Source organism: Gopherus flavomarginatus, chromosome 7 (genome assembly GCF_025201925.1).
Source record: "Gopherus flavomarginatus isolate rGopFla2 chromosome 7, rGopFla2.mat.asm, whole genome shotgun sequence".
NCBI classification, from domain to species: Eukaryota; Metazoa; Chordata; order Testudines; family Testudinidae; genus Gopherus; species Gopherus flavomarginatus.
The window spans coordinates 79,989,484-80,009,478 of NC_066623.1; the positions used below are offsets into that span (position 1 = coordinate 79,989,484).

The following is a 19,995-nucleotide window of genomic DNA, read 5'->3' on the forward strand; positions in this document are numbered from 1 at the left end:
GCCATTTTTAATGAAAAACATTTTACTTTGAAATAGCGTATGTTATTTGCATCTTGTAAATAAACAACTGTTAATAATTTTAGTCTGATTGCCTATGAAGACTCCTGTTGGTGTCTAGACAAAATATTCTCTTGACCAGTGAAAGGTTGAAGCTTGGAAGATTCAGGTGTCTAGTAAGAAATCCAGAATCTGGATGCTTAGCTGGACCTGTTGAGGTCCCACTTCTCCTTCTCAATCTACTCCTGTCCTTACCAGATCCCTCTCTCACCTCTCAACAAAGTCCTGTTCTCCACCAGTAGGTTCCTACATCATCTCGCCTTTCTAAGGCCGTCAGGCACTTCTAGCCCAGCAACTTCCTTACCCTCACCCAATGGACAGTCTTCCTTCCTCACTTGGAGCAGGTTATATTTGCAGACAATACTGTAGCTAAGAGAAATCCTCACTTGGAGCAGGTTATATTTGCAGACAATACTGTAGCTAAGAGAATTTCCAGACTGGCTTAAATCTCAAAATGATGATTTGCAGGGAGAAGGAAGGTTTAATGGATTCCAAGGCCAGAAGGGACTGTTGTAATCATCTAGTTTGACATCCTCTGTAGCACAGGCCGCAGAACTTCCCCAAAATAATTTCTAGAGCACATATTTTAGAAAAACATCCAACCTCAATTTAAAAATTGTTAATGATGGAGAATCCACCATGACTCTTGGTAAATTGTTCCAGTGATTAATTACCCTCGCTGCTAAAAATGTACGCCTTATTTTCAGACTGAATTTGTCTAGCTTCAACTTTAATACCTTTCTCTGCTAGATCGAAGTGCCCATTTTAAAATATTTGTTCCCCATGTAGATATTTGTGAATTGTAATTGTCACCCCTTAACCATTTTTTTGTTAAGTTAAAATGTAACATACTTAAAAGCCTGTTCTACACTTAAAAATTAGATTAACCTAGTTATGTCACTCAGGGCTGTGAAAAATTTCATGCCCTGAGTACTGTAGTTAGGCCAACCTAACCCCCGGTTTAGATGTGGCTAGGTTGATGGAAGGATTCTTTTATTGACTTAGCTATCACCTCTCAGAGAGGTGGACTAATTGCATTGATGGGAAAACCTCTTTCATTGATACAGGCAACATCTACACTACGGCGGCACAGCTGGAGCACTGTAGCTCTGCTGTTGTAGCAACTGTAGTGTAGACATGCCCTAAATCATACTATGCAAACCAGTTTGCCTATCCTTCATTGTGTCCATATTCTTTCACTAAGTAGTTGGTAGTATGACACTCAGGTATTCATTTAAACTGGTTGTATTATAAACATACACTGTTTAAACAGTGGCTTACTGAAAATATATTCTTTTGTCAGCTATTTAAGGACTGCATTCTATGTAGTATGTTTTGTTGGGGAAGAAAAAAAACTATTGTAGCAATCATAAAAGGTCAGGGATTCTTGTTCTCTAAAGCCTGGGGCTTTTTAGATATTTACAGGCCATGTACAATGTAGGCTGTTCCAAGTTGCTCTGCCAGTAGACCTCAACTCAGGAGAGGGGATACTTTCTGGGTTGAGAGGGTAATTGAATTGCTAGGCTCAATGAGCCTTGGGCCTCTTTGAGAAAAGGATGTCACTTGTGCTGTATTGTGTCAGGCTTCTGTGATTCAGCAGAGTTTATACCAAAACTTCCATTCTTCCTTTTCATACAAACTGGATTACAGCTCTACTTTCCAAAGGTACAATCTATTCTATTGTGTCTTCCCAGTCAGCATTACTCAGTAGCCTTCCTACAGACTGTTGTTTGCAATTGAATCTCTCAATAGGTGAGATGCAACATTAGATTCAACATACTGTGAATGTTAGTTTATTTTTTAAAACTTTAATTTAAAAAAAAAGATGACAGACAAGTATTCTTTCTAAACTGCTTTTTGGAGGCCATTTATGTTTAACTCTGGTGTTTAAAATGTAGCTGTTGCAATAAAAAAAACAAAAAACAACAAAAAAAAAAATTGTTCTGAAGCTTAAGGGTGTTATGTTTTATTAATCTTTTCATTTAAAATTAAATCTGCAAAGATACAAGTACTTACAAGCTATAGGAGAAAGATTTTTTTTTTCTTGTGTCTTACCTACTTGCAAGAGTGGTGTTAGGATTTTAGAGCCAGCCAGCAGGCTTGTGCCCTGAGTCTCTGCCCCATCTCCCCTATCTCAGTTTGTTGAGGCAGGGAAGAGGGCATGGCAAAATGGAGCTCTACAACAGCAGTCTCCCACGGAGTAGGATTTATTAAAGGACCCTGTAGCAATGATGGATCTTATGCTGCCCAGAAGCAACTTTAGGCATTGTTGAGGCCTCAGGAATTAGGGAGTCACAATCAAATCCCTGATGTGCCACAACCCTGCTTTCCATCCTGTCCTACAATTGCGTAGTCTACCTGCCTGTGAAGTGAGAGAGTCTCAGTGTGTCTCATTATCTGGCATCTTCAGTGTCTACCAGTTGTTCTGACAAGACTGTGCTGGTGCTGTAGATTCCTGTGAGCAGCATTAGCCATAGGAGTCAGTGGATGCTGACTTGACAGGATGCTATCAGTGGAGCCCTTTGGAAGCCAGCACCCTGGTGAATGAGAACCCAGTAAAAGGACACTGGATGTAGTTAGAATAGGAGGGACTTAGGTAGTTTGTATTTCGGCAAGGTACAAGGGATTACTTGCACCTGTAGGGAGCTAATGAGATAATTAGCTTACCAGCTAGGTAGCTCTTAGAAGAAAGCAAGCAGTATAAAAGTCTGAGCCAGGGAGCAGGTATGGGCTCTACACAACTGTTGCTCTGTTAAGATATACCTGGAGTAGAAGGTGGTATCCCTTTCTCAGTGATACTTACATGAATGACTGAGTCAGCCATTATAGATCAGTGATGCAGAAATATAATTGTTAATGTCATAAAAAGTCCCTTGAATGGGCACAATTGCTTGAAGTCACACTTGTCTGTCACGGCAACACCCAGTTTGGCTAACTCTCATTATTTTATCTCAAGTCTAACAATATTTGGTAGTTTTTATTAGTTTCCCAGGATTTTGTGATTCCTGCCATCAAACTTGCAATTTCCCCCGTATTCAAAAGAGCCTCCATCTTCCTTTAATTTGAATGGGGCTGAAGCCAAACTGCCCTGATTCAACATGACCATCATTTCCCAACAGTCTTTGCATGTAAAAGTAAGTCTTCCCTTAGCTAAGATGGTTATCAACTCCCATTATTTTTAGCAAAACTGAAGCCTGGCTTCCCTCAGGAAAGGTGTATTCTGTGGGTGAGAGACTGGACAGGAAACTATGAAGAGGTAGGGGAATATGGTGAGCATGAGGGGATCTGACGAAGTGCTGGAGGAGCCAGAGAGGGTGCAGAAGTAAGTAGTGTGCAAGTGAGAGGTTCCAGGAAAATGTATGGGGTAAGAAGAGAGTAAAGGGCATGGGGGGAATGTAGATTGTGTAGGAGAGACAGATTGGGTAATATGGGTTGTAGGGAGGAAGACTGAGGGTTTTGGGGGAATGTATACTGTAGGAGGCTGATGAGTGGGTTAAAAGAGAGGGAAAATGTTAGGGATAGGATCTTATAAATGGGAAGCGAGGGAAAATAAGTGTGCAAATATAATAAGGGCAAATGGGAGACGGGAGACAGGAAACAGTGGGGGAACAAGGAGAGAGAATGTGAATGGGAGAGGGGCTATATGAGGTTGGAAGGGAGATTGGGAAGAGAAAGAGACAGGATTGTGAGAAGTGAGAGGAAGGGAGAGAATAGAATAATTCCTCCCCCACTCCAGAGGTACTTTGGGAAATACAATAAGGGAATGTCTTATAAAATCATGAATCAGAATTCAGAAGTAAAATAGTATAGTTGTGATATGGTAATTACAATTACTAGATTGTAAAAGGTTGTAAGATTGGTAAGAATTGCAAACAAATATGCATTACAGTTTTTAAGAAAAATTTATGAGGCTCCATGTTTTTGAAAGTACAGTTTTATTCAGTTTTCTTTCTTAATCTCTACATATTTCAAGTCACTAAGTACAAAAAACATTTAAAAGAAAAATAGTAATGGTGTTAAATTGATGTGCTTGAAACAGTGACTTTTCTTGAGATATCTATTTGTAGTTAGTGTAATGGAATGGCTGACAGCTGGTTTCAGTTGCCATAGTATAATTATGTGGAATAGACTTTCTGCAATGACACTATGTCAATTAAGGAATCTCTCACATTCTAGACTACAAAGAACAAAATGACAGTACAAGATATTCCTTTCCCTCTTTTTTATAAAAAGATAGTGACACTGTGTGAAATTACGGTCCTGTTATGATGACATAAGTCAAATGATGTGAACGTTTTCTGGATTGATTAAATATCAGCAGCATTGTAATAGAATATATGTGATGTTTGATAACTCACTCTTCTGTTTTGTTCATTCTCCTTTGAAATATGGGGGGGTGAGTTTATTCAAATTTGAACTGATGTGAATAGATATATATATGTTGGGTTGTTGATACCTATCTTCTGTATCAATATATGTTTTTCAGTTGTTGTTCCTTATGTCATTTTAAACAACAAATTTGACCTAACACATTTTGATTTTTGTAAAAACTTAAGAAAACATAGATGGCAGTGGACCGGAGGTGAAAGTAATTTTCTTGAAAATTTTGTTTTGTAATTGTGTCCATTTTTAAACATTTCACCAAGAGACACAAAAAAGAAGTGAACACTGTTTTATTCCCCTCCCTCCTTTCCCTCCCACTCCTCTTCCTACCTTTCTGCTTTCACTCTGCTCCATCTCTACATCCTGGCTAAGCCAGTGCTTTCATTCTTTTTATACAGAACACAATCTTGCAGTCACTTTGTTGTATTTGAGAAAACTACAATATCAGGTCATGATCTATGTGAAATTTATATGAAGTGTACTTAAATTAGATGAATGAATAGAAGCTGTAAGAATTTCCTGATAATAAATGTAATTTCTTTTCATCTCACAGTATCGATCCTATGTGTTTTAATAGGTTTTCTCAAGTAAAAAAAAGTCTTATTTGCATGCAAATTATGTAATACTTCCAAGTGATGCATGTAGAGGTCCTCTTCTGCCTGCTTTCCACTGATTATTGATGTCTGTTTAAGGCTTGTTTCTGTTCTTTCCCTTACCAATGTCTATTTATTGGCATTTTAATAAAGGAAACCAAAAAACATCCTATCTAGTTAGATTAATTTCTTTTTGTGGAAGTGCCTAGGAAAAAAAGAGATTTTATGCATTAAGGCATGAGGAGGCATTTATTTCATTTAAATAAAACAATCTCCAAAGCATTCTAGTTCTTGACCTGCTTCCTCCCTGACGTCTACAAGAATTAGCCAACTGAGTCATCTGCTTATTTATTTATATATATTTAAAAATATCCCAAACTATTTTAATTCTAAATTATTGTTGTTTTAGGTTGTGCAATAGCCTTTGCTGGGTCATCCTCCCTCCAGTTGCACTGTCTAGCTACCCCTTGTGTATCATGTCTTATATTAGTTCATTAACTCCTCCTGGTAGGGGTCAGATCACCTTACCTCTTCTGTGAGGGATCTAGCACATCCTTGGGCTCTGTAAAATAACTGTTATGGTTGTGTTATATGAATATGATTAAGAATCCCATTAACTTAATTGAGAATTGGAATAAGTGCTAAATAAGTGTTTGCAATTATATAATGTACGTATTTTTAATATTAGAAGTACTTTCCTTACATAAGAAGTATCACAGAAGACTAAGATACTGAGATAACTATCTCAGTTAAAACTGGCAAGATTTTAAGGGTCCCCACCATAAAGCACCCAAAGATCTTTGGATGGATGGTGTCATATAAGTGCAAAGTATTCTTATTTATTATTTGTTAATTTGTCTCTACCATATGAAAAATGACTTATTGTTCTAGTACAGCAGTACTATAATTTTCAGCGGCATATTAAAACTAGATTATACTTCCTGTCCTTATTAGTTTTTGTAAAAGTTTAGAAAAATGCATTCTTTCTAACGATGTCTGGCATGTGCTACATGAGAGCAGTATAGTAAAGAAGGGATAAATATACAGAAACAAACCATCACAGAGTTGCAAAGTATTTTAGATGTTGTCTTAAGGCTTTCCTCCTCTTTTCTGCAGTACGTTTTGTAGTTGATAATTAGTAACTTGAGTACCTATAAAGTAGCATAGTTGGTCTTCAAGAAGCAAGCAGTAATATAACTTGTAAGTCAAGTGCAAAAGGTATGTGGAAAACTCTAAATTACCTATCTCCGATCTATAATTCTAAATTCTTCATATTTCTAAAAGGTCTTTTACTAACACTATATGCTTCCTTAGGACAACCTGCCTTGTGTTGCCCTAAAATTTCCTTTCTGGAATAAAGTTGCTGTTTCAGCAAATGACAGTTATGCACAATTATGAGAAACATCAGAGGTCTCCTGAATACATAGCTTATAGCAGCAGGATTTGTATAACATCACAATAAAATTCTTCCAAATGAGCTAGTTAGTTGCTCATGATGGCAGGACCAGCGCTAGGGATTTGAGAGCCCTAGGCGGACAGCAATTTCGCCGCCCCGCGCGCTGGTCCCGCGGCTCCGGTGGAGCTGCCGCAGTGGTGCCTGCGGAGGGTCTGGTGCTCCGCGGCTCTATTGGAGCTGCTGCAGTCGTGCCACACGAGGAGCCGACCGTCCACAGGCACGACTGTGGCAGCTCCACCGGAGCCGCGGACCAGCGGACCCTCTGCAGGCACCACTGCGGCAGCTCCACCGGAGCCGCCTGCCGCCCCCTCCGGCAAAACGGCGTCCACCAATTATTCTGGCACCCTAGGCGATTGCCTAGGCTGCCTAAATGGTAGCGCCGGCCCTGCATGATGGGTGAATTTGGATAGGATCAGAAATTGAGGATTTGGTTCAGTGGCTGATTGAAAACTATGGTAGCTTATCTGAAACATAGTAATTATTTTAGAAAAATATTGTTAAAAGAAATATTGTTCCATATTATACTTAAATACAACACAGAAAACATCTAAATGTTTTATTGTACTACAAAACTGGAGTAATAGAACATGAGAGCTTTTCACTAAGATTACCAGTTCAAATCAAGTACAGCTCAGAACAGACTGAGGGCAAATCCTAAGCTTGAAGTTGCTTGGCAACTCACTTGGGAAGGTGACAAGGATTTCATCTTGAAAGTTACCATCTGATACCTGTTAAGTAGACCCTGTAAAATGACTTATACTAGTAAAACAATAGCTATCTTCCATTATAGTGGAGGCCCTTATCATCCCTGTTTCAAACATGAGGAAACTTGAGGCATAGAGAAGTGGTTTGCCCAAGGTCACCTAGCATGCTAGTTGCAGAGCTGGGAATAGCGTACAGGTCTAGTGATCTATCCACTAGGCTGCACTTCCCATGATGTTGATACTGTGTTGTTTCTGAATAGACATATGTCCACGTTACAGCATTGCCACCAGTAGAATTGACACTAATTGGCTTCTTTTTGGCAGCCTAAGTAGAGAGGCTGAGTGAGCATTGAACCTAAATTCCCCTTTGACTTCTAGAGGTGATCCCTTTAGCACCGGATTGAGGCATATTGTGGAATCTGTGTGGAAAGCCTGCAGTGCTGCTGCTTTTGATATGCTTGTTCTCTGAAAAAGTAGCACACTTTGAGGTCTAGCTTTGTCAGTTTGGTGCCTTTTTATTGATCACTACATTCACTTAAAAATGTTAACACTACAAAACATTTTATACATTCAGTGCATATTGTTTTACTACTTGGCATTGTGATGTGTGCTATATATCTCACAGTATTCGTATTGTAAAAGTCTATATATAAAGGTATGTGATGACTGCATATCAAATCAATAAGTAATGTTCCTCAGCTTAAATTTAATCAAGATCATAATTCAATAACACAGCAAACAATCAACATGATTGAAATTACATAATGGAGATTTCTAAGGAGGGTGCCACTGAAGCAGTTTGAAAATGTTTTAAACTATTTCATTCATATATATTCTGTCTTTAAAAAAATATTGTGAAAATTGTACTGGCCTATGATAAAAATGATTCTTAAAGAGGAATAGTTAGTTAATATGATAAACTAAGGATGTTAATTATCTGCGTGCACCAATTTTAATTATGAAGCTTCAAATATGTACGAATCCTTAATTATCTATCTTAGATGAAATTATATTTGGTTATTATAATTATTTTTCTTGTACCAAAGTTGAAATCAACAAAGATAACTGTCCTGGGCACAACCCCCCCCCGCCCCATGAAGAAACCCAGCAGAATGTGAAGCAAAACCAAAATGTGAAAGTTTGAATTCTGAAGACAAATGCCCAACAATTTAGCTCTGTGTGGTCCTTTTACAGAGAAACAAGGAAACAATTCCTCTAGCCAATACTGAATATTGAACTTAATGTGCTGGATTCTCATTTACATTGAAGATCTGTTACACTACTCTGGCAGAATAAAGGAGCCATAAAGTGGGTGTAAATTAATTTTTTAATTAGGTTAATTAACAGCCACTTCTAGGCCCCTTTACATTGCCAGAGCAGTGAAAAGTGGACAACATAAATGGGAATCAGGCCCAATATCTCACTTACTTGTCACCACAGACAAAACCGCTGAAGGAAGTCCCTTCACAAATGACTCGCTTAATTAACCAATTTATTCCTGTTTGCCCAAGACTAGCGCTTCCAATTGATGTAGTAATTTAGGAGCAACTCCCTTGAAAATGTATGCATAGCTTTGTGATTTGTGTAATCATGGAATGACCAGTGGAGTGGCACTGCAATATGTAGAAGAAAGGCTCAACTACTTCTACAAAATTGTTTCTTAAACATTGGAGCCCTACTGGAACTCACTGTCCCTGACTGCATTATCTGGTTGAGCCTCTGAACGTTATGCCCAGTCCTTTAATGTGCCTCTTGGTTAATTAGAACATTTCAAATCATATATGACTTTTTTTTGTAATCCATATTTTGTTACATAATCAAATCTTGAAAATGTTCTGCATATTCACTACTTGAGTCTCACACTGTGTGGGATATTGTTCCCTTTGAAGATTCATAGACTCTAGGACTGGAAGGGTCATCGAGTTCAGTCCCCTGCCCTCATGGCATGACCAAAACAAGAAGCACAATGCACTTGTATTACCCTGTGAAGGTGGAAAATAGAACTCTCCAGCTCTGCACTGGGAAGGGGCACCTGTCAATGGGCTCTTCACCTCATACTGGCTCTACAGCTTCTGATTCTTCTGAGCCAGTTATCGTCCTGGTTGGGAGAATGACTCCCTGGCACAGTCCAGTTTGATGATAGACCAGCTCTGAAAACAATTTTCATTAAAAAATTACTGGAGAATGAGATGTGGAAGAGGTGGCTAGAGGGAATGGAAAACAAAACCTTTCTTTCTTCTTGCAGTTGTTCGTAGGTTGGAATGGCGCTCAATCCCATCTGCATTTGCTAGCACAAGCCCTCTAGGCCTCTTAATTAGTGCATGAGCCTGATGCTGGTCCCCTGCATAGCTATGACTTTTATCTTCCCATGATCAGTGGTGGTCTTTAGAGAAGCTTCTGGCACACAAATGTTTCCTGGGCTCTTCTTGATATTTGTTGTTGTTATTATTTATTAGGAAGTGAGTGAATGGAGAGAGAACTTGGGGCTACAGTTACATAGTGTCTGTTCACCAGCTGCATAATTGACTTAGGAATGGAGAGAACACTTACTGGAGTGTAATACGCACAACATGTTATGTTTAAAATAAAACTGTAAGTCCACTACACAACCCTATAAAAATAACTGAAAATCAACATAAAACAAATTATAATATTTTTATAATAAAAAAGAAATAATTTAAATATTCCTCCCATACAGTGAGATACATTCTGAATTTGTCCCCAGTGCCTTTTCAGCCATGCTTGGTAATACACATATATGGCAATACACATATGGCAAATTTGTGTCTTTAAATTTTTATCAAAGGTGCAGTGTTATTCTACAAGCCCCATAAAAGGAACAAAATTTTGGATCTCCTCTTCCCTGTTATGTGGCATTATTGTTGATTTTGTTTTCTTCATGCAGAACTATTATGGAGCTGCCAAAATGATTCTTTCTGACAACCCACTGGGCCTGACATGCGGAATGGTATGTCCAACCTCAGATCTTTGTGTGGGTGGATGCAATTTATTTGCTACAGAGGAGGGACCAATTAATATTGGTGGATTGCAGCAGTTTGCTACTGAGGTATGTAAGACATACAGATGGCTGGCATTTTTTTTACATATGAACCAAAGAATTTTTTAATGATTAAATTTCTTGTTGGTGATTTCATTAAATCAAACATGTTGGAATATGTTGTATTGCTAAAGTAAAAATATAATTCTCAAGGTTCCTTCCCCACTCTGAACTTTAGGGTACAGATGTGGGGACCTGCATGGACACTTCTAAGCTTAATTACTAGCTTAGATCTGGTATTGCTGCCACCACCCCCAAGGACCCCCTTTTTCCCTGGGTAGTCTTGAAGGACTTCACCAATTCCCTGGTGAACACAGATCCAAACCCCTTGGATCTTAAAAGAAGGAGAAATTAACCATCCCCCCTCCTTTCCTCCCACCAGTCCCTGGTGAGTCCAGATCCAATCCCTTTGGATCTAAAAAACAAGGAAAAATCAATCAGGTGTTAAGAAAAAAGGCTTTTAATTAAAGAAAAGAAAGGTAAAAGAAAACCCTCTGGGAGAGATTAGCATACCAGCTACTCTCACAGACAACAGATTCAAAACACAGAAGATGTTCCCCTGGGCACAAATTTAGTTACATCAAAAAAATACTCAAATACCCAATTTGATTCTAACTCAATTTGCATAAGACAGGCTACAAAGAAATAAACATAAACCTGTTTATTCCTTTCTAAAACTTACTACTCTGATCAGAGGCTGGTTCCTTGATCTTTTTCACTCCGACTGAAACTGAAACTCTTAACAAAGGAAAAACTTCCCTCCTTCCTTTTGAAACATCTTGTTCCCCCATTGGTTCCTCTGGTCAGGTGTTAGCTAGGCTAGGTGAACTTTTTAACCCTTTACAGGTGGTAAAGGCATTAACTCTTAACCATCTGTTTATGACAATAATGGATTAAAATAACTAGTCCTTTCCTTGAAGCACATTCAGTAATTTTGCTATTGAAAATAGCTTTTCACAATAAATTATTTCATAAGAACATATAGAGAACTAGTTGTAATCAGGATGACAATTTAGCTTGCATCCCAGGACACTGCTGTAGCACAGTGAAAGTTCTGATGTGTGGTTTGACTCATTACACCACCACACTCTGAGATTTTAAATAGAGAGAGGAAACTGGATTTAACAAACTTTTCATTTTTTAAATTATTTAAGGTGCTGTTAGAAGCTAGGTTAAGACATTTTTTATTTAAATATGTTTTTAAGTTCAGAGTCCTATATAAACATTTATTTATTTGTTTTATTTATGTATTGGAATGCATTTAACTTACTAAGGGCCAAAGCCTATTTCCTTATGCCACTTCCTAACTCTTTCACATTGGGTATATAGAGCCCAAAAGGCAGCAAAAATAGTGCACTTCTACTTTGCAGTGGGGAGAGGTGTTCAGTTTCAGAGAGCCTCCGTAAGGGACCCAGGGAAGGGGCATAGCTAGTGGATTTGTGATTGCGTGGATCCACTATCCAAATTTTCCATTGAGAGGAAGGAAAAGGGTGGCAGATGCTACTCTAACTCATGAGCTGCTGTAGCAGCCATGGAGAAGCTGTGTCAAATTCATGGTCTCAGGTGATATGGAGGATTCCATCTCTTCTGATCATTTGCACAAGACCTGCATACCTAGACTCTGCAAAAAGAAGAGAGGGCGTGGCTCTATGTGAATAAAATGTATGATTATATAATGTTTACACCCTGTATATTTTATAATTAATCCTATGATTAGAGAATCAGTCATGATCTTTTATATATGATGACCCATTTAATGGACCATATTTATAAATAGAGGGTGAAATTTTGGCTTCCTCCACAAAGCCTGGGAAAAAGGCCGACCCACAGGCCAAAGGATGGAATCTTTATTCCCCCTCCCTGGGAACATCTGATTGTATATCTGCATGGACAGGCTTTGCCTTTAGTACAGCTCATAGGCTTCATGTCCCCTTTGCACTGTTTATGGCCAAATCTATCTGCAAAGGTCATTGGCCTACGTCTTCAATCTGTCTGTACATCTCCTTTCATGCTCCTGCTGAGACATGTCATGGAGTTTCTGGAATCCCTCTGTGATCTCTCTGTGTTCTGTTTTGAACCTCTTTTCTCCTCTGCTCACAAAGCAACAGACACACTTTGATCCAGTCAAAGTTTGGGCCTGCTAGAGTAGTATCAGGAGGACTTGGACCAGAATGCTCATCTAGGCCAAGGGACTAGAGGAATGACAGCCAATGACAGTCTGTAACTTTTTGTCTTACCTTTATATTGAATGACTGGATCATAACAGTCAAGGGACAATATAATGATCTCTTTAATGATCCTGGCCAATATGCATAAAACTATAACATTTGCTGCACGACATGCATAAAACTATTACATTTGCTGCACGACATAAGGCTTACATAAAAGAAATAGGTTATACACTTGCCAAGTATATGATAGATATAATAGTGAAATATTACTGTTTAGAAAGCAAATGCAAGTATATCTGTTAAAAATTGATTTGTCTTTCCCTTTAGTCTTAATGCCATGATTAATAGGAGGGAATTATGGCCTGATAGATTTTGCTAAATATCTGCCATTCTTCTTCAAAAATCTTTAGAATTCTATTAAAAAAAGCTCAGTGCTGGCGCAATGATTGATGCTAAAACTGCAGGACAGAATGAATAGCTCAGAATGGCTTTCACCACAGTGTTTTAAATTTTGTTTAAAGTGATGTATTATTATCTAAAGTCCTAACACAATAAAGTGATGCTGTGCAATTCTGCATAGTAATTTTAAAATTTACTGAAATGCACTTTTTTGTGTTGTTTTTTCTACATAAAATTTCTTTATTTTTAGCGATCTGAAAATATATCTATTGTTATTTTACAACTTAATAAGATTTTAGATTTATCACAGTTTGTTGTTTTTGATGACTTCATATACGCTATAGTAATCATAACTAGCAATAGTATGCAGTCATATTTGTAATAAATATTGATTTAGCGCTGACAATTTAATTTCTACTAGGTAAGACAGAAGATCTTGTCATAAACAGATAGTTAAGGGTTAATTCCTCTTTTACCTGTAAAGGGTTAAAAAGTTCACCTAGCCTAGCTAACACCTGACCAGAGGAACCAGTGGGGGAACAAGATGTTTCAAAAGGAAGGAGGGAAGTTTTTCCTTTGTTAAGAGTTTCGGTTTCAGTCGGAGTGAAAAAGATCAAGGAACCAGCCTCTGATCAGAGTAGTAAGTTTTAGAAAGGAATAAACAGGTTTATGTTTATTTCTTTGTAGCCTGTCTTATGCAAATTGAGTTAGAATCAAATTGGGTATTTGAGTATTTTTTTGGTGTAACTAAATTTGTGCCCAGGGGAACATCCTCTGTGTTTTGAATCTGTTGTCTGTGAGAGTAGCTGGTATGCTAATCTCTTCCAGAGGGTTTTCTTTTACCTTCCTTTTCTTTAATTAAAAGCCTTTTTCTTAATACCTGATTGATTTTTTCCTTCTTTTTAGATCCAAGGGGGTTGGATCTGGATCCACCAGGAGTTGGTGGAGGAAAGGAGGGGGATGGTTAATTTCTCCTTGTTTTAAGATCCAAGGGATTGGATCTGGACTCACCAGGGAATTGGTGAAGGAGTCTCTCAAGGCTACCCAGGGAGGGGAAGGTTTTTGGGGGAAAGGGAGTGATCCAGACACTGAAAATTCTGGATGGTGGCAGCAATACCAGATCTAAACTAGTAATTAAGGTTAGAAGTGTCCATGCAGGTCCCCACATCTGTACCCTAAAGTTCAGAGTGGGGAAGGAACCTTGACAGATCTCTTCAGTATTTTAGTTGTAGAAAACTTAGAAGATATTCAGCTTATTCAACAGAAAGAAATATAAGTACTAACAATTCTGTATAACTGAAATTTAAAAAAAAAATCAGTACATGCAACAGTACAAGTACTGAAGGAATCGTAAGTCATTACCAGTAACACAAACGGGCCCTGATTCTGCAAACATTTAAGTGTATGCATAGATTTATTTACATGAATGCTTACAAATTGTGTATTTTAGACAAGCAACATGTGGGGATATTAATGTGAGCTACACATCAGTGGTGCTTCTCATGCACTGTGTAAAAGTTTTTTTTCTTCCTAGTGTCTTATTTACTAAAAACTACATTGTGCTTAAAACCAAATTTAACAAATTTTTGCATAGAATTAATCTGAGGATAATATATGTGATTCATTGCAAGATAAAGTAATAATAAAAAGGCACCCTATTCAGTTTGCTGAGATGAAGACAAATTTATAGTATAGCAGGAATGCAAATTAAAATGGGAAAATACATGGGTATGACGTATGTCCCTTTTGTGTTTCTGTACAGTGACTAATCTGTTCATACAGCAGATAAAACTCACTCACTGTAAAATATTTGTCTTGAATATTTTAAAACACAAAATATGGAACCTCCCGCTATTACACTTTCCTTATTCCCATCCCAATTTTTGTAACTATTTACCTCATTGTAAAAAAGATATTGTAATCAAATAAAAAAGAGAAATGCATTTAAATAAAAGAAATCTAGATCCTGACAGTTAAATGTGAAACTGGACAACATTTTATGTTATACACTCTATGTTTGTGATATAGAATGTGTATATTGTGTGCCGTTACCAAGGTAACAGTTGCAGCTAGAGAATAGTGTGGAGTAAAAACTCACTGTGATAAATTAAGGGAGTGCGAAGAGCTCAGGTTAGACCTTCTGCTGCACAGGTCAAAATTATATTAATATCTTTCCTTCCCTTCATTCTCCCCCTCCTCCCCATTACCTAGTTGCTTTTAAAATCGTGAAATATTTCTGTTTCTTGGAATGCAAGTTATGTGGAACTCTGCACCTTAGAGTATAGTGACAATATAGGTAGACCTGTATGAATATGAAATCTACAGAATATACTAACATTTACTTCTTTCCCAATGTTTAGGAACATTTTGTAGGTTTGGAGCAAAAGTGAAGTGCAATTTATTTGACTGTTATTTATTGATGTATTAGTAAGAAGTCTAACAAATGATATATTTCTGATTAATATTATTGAGTTTAAAATTAATTTTTCACTGTTTTCATTGAATTATTCTGAATGGAACAGCAGAAGCTAAATAAAAACTGCATTATTTCAATACTTAAATATGGTTTGGACCATGTTCTTCACTGACTCTCCTCTCCTTATCCCGTGGAGTCTTTGTCTCTCTTTAAGGATATCTTCTGGTTGTTGTTACAGCAGGAAGCAATTGGGAAAGGAGATTTAATAGAACATTTTCCTAGAGGCAAGTTATTTGTGGGTAGTTGCTATTAGATAGATTTGATAGTGGCTTCTCTGACTTCAAGTGTTCACAGGGAAACTGGATTGCTATTCTGATACTTATGTCACCTCCTGAGGTTACCCATCAAAATGAGAACTGAGCATTACTTTCTGTTAATTTTTTTTATTTGTCTTGATTAAACCCTTTGTCCTAAGGATTGCTTTCATTCTTAATCTGAAATCAAGTTGAAGTCTAAAAAGACTGAGTAAAATATAAAATTGTGCAGCTTGTTTCAGGTGATAGGCAGGATTTAGTGCCCTGGCCCAGGATGTGGATCCAAGGACTTCAGATTTCTCACTCTGGTATTGACACAGACTCTCTCTGAGTTCTTGGACAAGTGACTTCAACTATCTGGATTAAATTCTGGCTCTATTGAAGTCAGTGGGAGTTGTGATATTGACAGGGCCAGGATTTCACCTTCTGTCTCAGTTAACCAGCTTGTAAAACAGGGTATAACAATATTCACTTAACCTCACAGAGCTGAGGATTGTTCTTCAAAGATAAGCAATATTTTCTAAATATTATGTAGGCTTACAGAATTTGAGTAGTCTCTGTGTGAGGCCTTGGGCCTCAATTTTGTTGGCACTTACTGATGTTCACAAATGTGTGTGGAATTAGTGATTTAATTTCTGCTGGTGGAAAAAAAAAAAAGGTCAGTTTTAAGTACCTGCTCATGGATATAGTCTATGGAAAAGCCTTTATTTCCTGGACCATACATTGCTACAAAATAAAACTACATGAGTGAGAATAAAATTTTACAACTTCAGGAAGGCTACAGATACCTGTACTTTGCTTAATATTTGATTTAATTAAAATCCATCCACATGCTTATTTTTACTTTAATAATATGTTCAAATGTACCTTAATAATGCATTCCTGCCTACAGCGTTCATTCAGAAAAGCTCCATTGGGAATTTATTGGAATGTATGAGGATAGTACAATCAGGTCTTAAAATTTACTGGCTTTATTACCGGTAAAATATATTTATTTTCAGTTGGTGAGCTACTAACAAAACAATATTAGAATAATTCAATAATATGAAATGTGCTAAAATGTTTCAAGCTAAATTAGCTGAAGTCTGCTCTAATAGCTGCTTGGGATCACATTATTCCTAATGAAGTGTTAAAAAAGCACAGTTTTAAAAACTTTTTAATCCAGGTATCTTCACCTCTTGTTAAATATGGGGCTCCAGAAATGTGCGCTACACAATGGTGAAGTTGAAGCTTAGGTTACTTACTAACAACTGAATCCTTTCAAGTGCCTCCTTACTTTTCACAGATTTTTGGAATCAGTTATTGTGTTTCTAAAGAAGTGGTCATGAAATTGAGGGTGGGTCATTAAATAGGACTGATCATCCCAGAAGGTGTATTGTGTAGGTGTACTGGACTCCCAATTCTGAATCCAGTCTGTTATATACTTCATTTTATATTAGGGGTTATCAGAGCCTCAGTTGTAGTTTAATGTTGAGATCCATCTTCCATTCTATTTCCACTTTTCCATAACTTTTCCAAACAAATTATTGGTCTCAGTCCAAAGATAAATTAGAGCAAAATTGTTTAGCCATCTTTGAATGAAGCACACATGGGGAGAAAGAAAATCTTCTATACTTTCCACTAAGGAATATGGTGTTCGGACAACTCAGAAATGAGAATTGTTAAATTTGACTTATTTTGTAGATTTCATTAAGACTTGAACCATAGGGTCCCCTAAACTGCTCTAAGGGCTTATAGTAGCTTTAGATTTTTAAAATCACACTGAGAACTTAGTGTGATATAAACAGTTTATTCAGCTTCTAGAGATTCAGTTAAGGACAACACGTCATCCAGCAGGCCTCACATAAGGAAAACAGCCGGTTTCTGGAGGTATCAAGTTAATTAACTCCAGAACAAGAGAGTTATGGGCTTGGCTTGGTAAAGCCAATAGAATTCATAAACTCTGAAAACTGAATGATCTGACTTTAATTTCCCGATCCCACACCTGTATAGATTTTGTTGTTGAAGGATATTGTCGTTCTTAAGGTGCCTTGAGAAACTTTACCAGCTTTCAAATTCAAGAAAATGAATTGTACATATCATGTTCTCTTTTGTTATACAATAGAGTGTAAAATGTTTGTTAGAATGTATGGGTTCCATTTTTTTAAAGAGCTAGCTGGGTATTTTATTTATGTGCAATGCTGAGAAGGAGCCAGTGGTTGTGGTACATGATGGTACCAGTGACATAGGGAAAGATAGGATAGAGGTCCTGGAAGCCAAATTTCGGCTGCTAGGTAAAAGATTTAAGTCCAGGACCTTTATGATAACATTCTCTCAGATGCTTCCACATGCAGGGCTAGTTAGGCAGAACTGCAGGGTCTCAATGTGTGGATAATATGATGGTGTTCAGAGAAGGGATTTAGCTTTATTAGGAACTTGGGAACTTTTTAGAAAAAGGAATAGCCTGTATAGGATGGGTGGGCTCCACTTAGAGTGACCAGATAGCAAATGTGAAAAATCAAGACAGGGCATGGGGTAATAGGAATCCATATATAAAAAGCCTCAAATATTGGAACTGTCCCTATAAAATCAGGACATCTGGGCACCCTAGCTCCACCTAAACCAAAAGGGAACCAGATTGCCGGCATGTAAAACTAAAAAGTTCGTAGAGGAGTTTTTAAAGTAAGGGTTGGGGAAAACTGAAAGGTGGAAATGAGCACATGATTTGGACAGAGACATCCCTCAGGAGGATCTATTAAAGGGTATGCCGTATATCCTAGTAAAGAGGAAAGGATAGATGTTGGTAAAGTACAGGTAGAAGCTGAAGAGGAACTGTCAAATGAAAGATGAATAGTCACATGAAGGCAGCCAACTAAATATTGATGACTTTTATAAGTGCTTGCAAGCAACTGCAAGAAGTCTAAATATTAAGGTAGGTGAATTTGAGTGCCTGGTGGAATGATGATAATCAATGGGCCACGGTAAAACCTGCATACAAAATGTATAGGATGACAGAGTAAGTTGTTCTGCTGGTGGAGAGGCACTATATGTGAAAGAAAACATAGAGTCAAATAAAGTTAAAACATTAAATGAATCAAACAGTACCATAGAATCTCTATGGTTAGAAATTCCATTCTTGAATGATAAGAGTATAGCAGTAGGAGTATACTACCAACCATTTGACCAAGATGGTGATGGTAACTGTGAAATGCTCAGGGAGATTAGAGAGGCTATAAAAACAGAAAAAAAGCAAAAATAATGGGGGATTTCAATTATCCCCTTTTGACTGGGAACGTCACCTCAGGATGGGATGCAGAGATAAAATTTCTAGACACCATTAATGATTGCTTCTAGGAGCAGCTAGTCCTGGAACCCACAAGGAGGGAGTCAATTCTTGATTTAGTATTAAGTGGCACAAAGGATCTTCTCCAAGAGGTGGATATAGCTGAACTGCCTGGTAATAGTGGCCATAATGTAATTAAATTTAACATCCTTGGGGGCATTTAATTTCAAAAAGGGTAACTACAAAAATGTGGAAGCTATTTAAATGGAAATTAAAAGGAACAATAGTGAGTGAAATGCCTGCAAGCTACATGGAAACTTTTAAAAAAACACCATCATGAAGACTCAAACTATATGTTATACCCCAAATTAAAAAACAACAGCAAAAAACAGGAGGAGGACCAGAAAAAGAAATACTATGGCTAAGTAAAGTAAAAGTGGCGGTTAGAGACAAAAAGACATCTTCTAAAAATTGGAAGTCAAATCCTGCTGAGGAAAACAGAAAGAAACATAAGTGTAAAAGTATAATTAGGCAGGCAAAAAAAGAAATTTGAAGAGCAACTAGCAGAAGGCACAAAAACTAACAGCAACAATTTTCTTAAGTATATCAGAAGTAGGAAGCCTGCCTAACAATTTGAGTGGCCACTGGACAATCAAGGTGCTAAAGGACCATTCAAGGAAGAAAAGGCCATTGTGGAGAAGCTAAATTAATTCTTTGCATTGATATTCATTGGAGAGGGTGTGAGGAAGTTTTTCACATCTCAGCCATTCCTTTCAGGTCACAAATTTGAGGATCTCTCACAGCTTGAAATCTCTGTAGAGGAGACTTTGGAACAAAATGATGAATTAAACAGTACTAAGTCACTAGGACCAGATGGTATTCACCCAAGAGTTCTGAAGGAGCACAAATATGAAACTGCAGAACTGCTAACTGTGGTTTATGACCTGTTGCTTAAATCAGTTTCTGAACCAGATGACTAGAAATTAGCTAAAGCAGGAGTCGGGAACCTTTCAGAAGTGGTGTGCCGAGTCTTCATTTATTCACTCTAATTTAAGGTTTTGCGGGCCAGTAATACATTTTAACATTTTTAGAAGGTCTCTTTCTATAAGTCTATATTATATAACTAACCTATTGTTGTATGTAAAGTAAACAAGGTTTTCAAAATGTTTAAGAAGCTTCATT

The 19,995-nt window shown here is 37.5% G+C and overlaps 1 protein-coding gene across 6 annotated transcripts in view; it reads left to right on the plus strand.

Annotated features, from left to right (window-relative positions):
* Positions 1-19,995, plus strand: part of DPYD (dihydropyrimidine dehydrogenase) — a 616,437-nt gene that overhangs the window by 231,982 nt on the left and 364,460 nt on the right. For all 6 annotated transcript variants that reach the window (XR_007775327.1, XM_050960937.1, XM_050960938.1 and 3 more), the window contains exon 5: positions 10,099-10,260. Coding sequence is in view for 5 of the 6 variants with exons in the window: in XM_050960937.1 (XP_050816894.1) it covers positions 10,099-10,260 (162 nt within the window). In the remaining variant the exon portion in view is untranslated. The remainder of the gene's footprint in view (positions 1-10,098; positions 10,261-19,995) is intronic.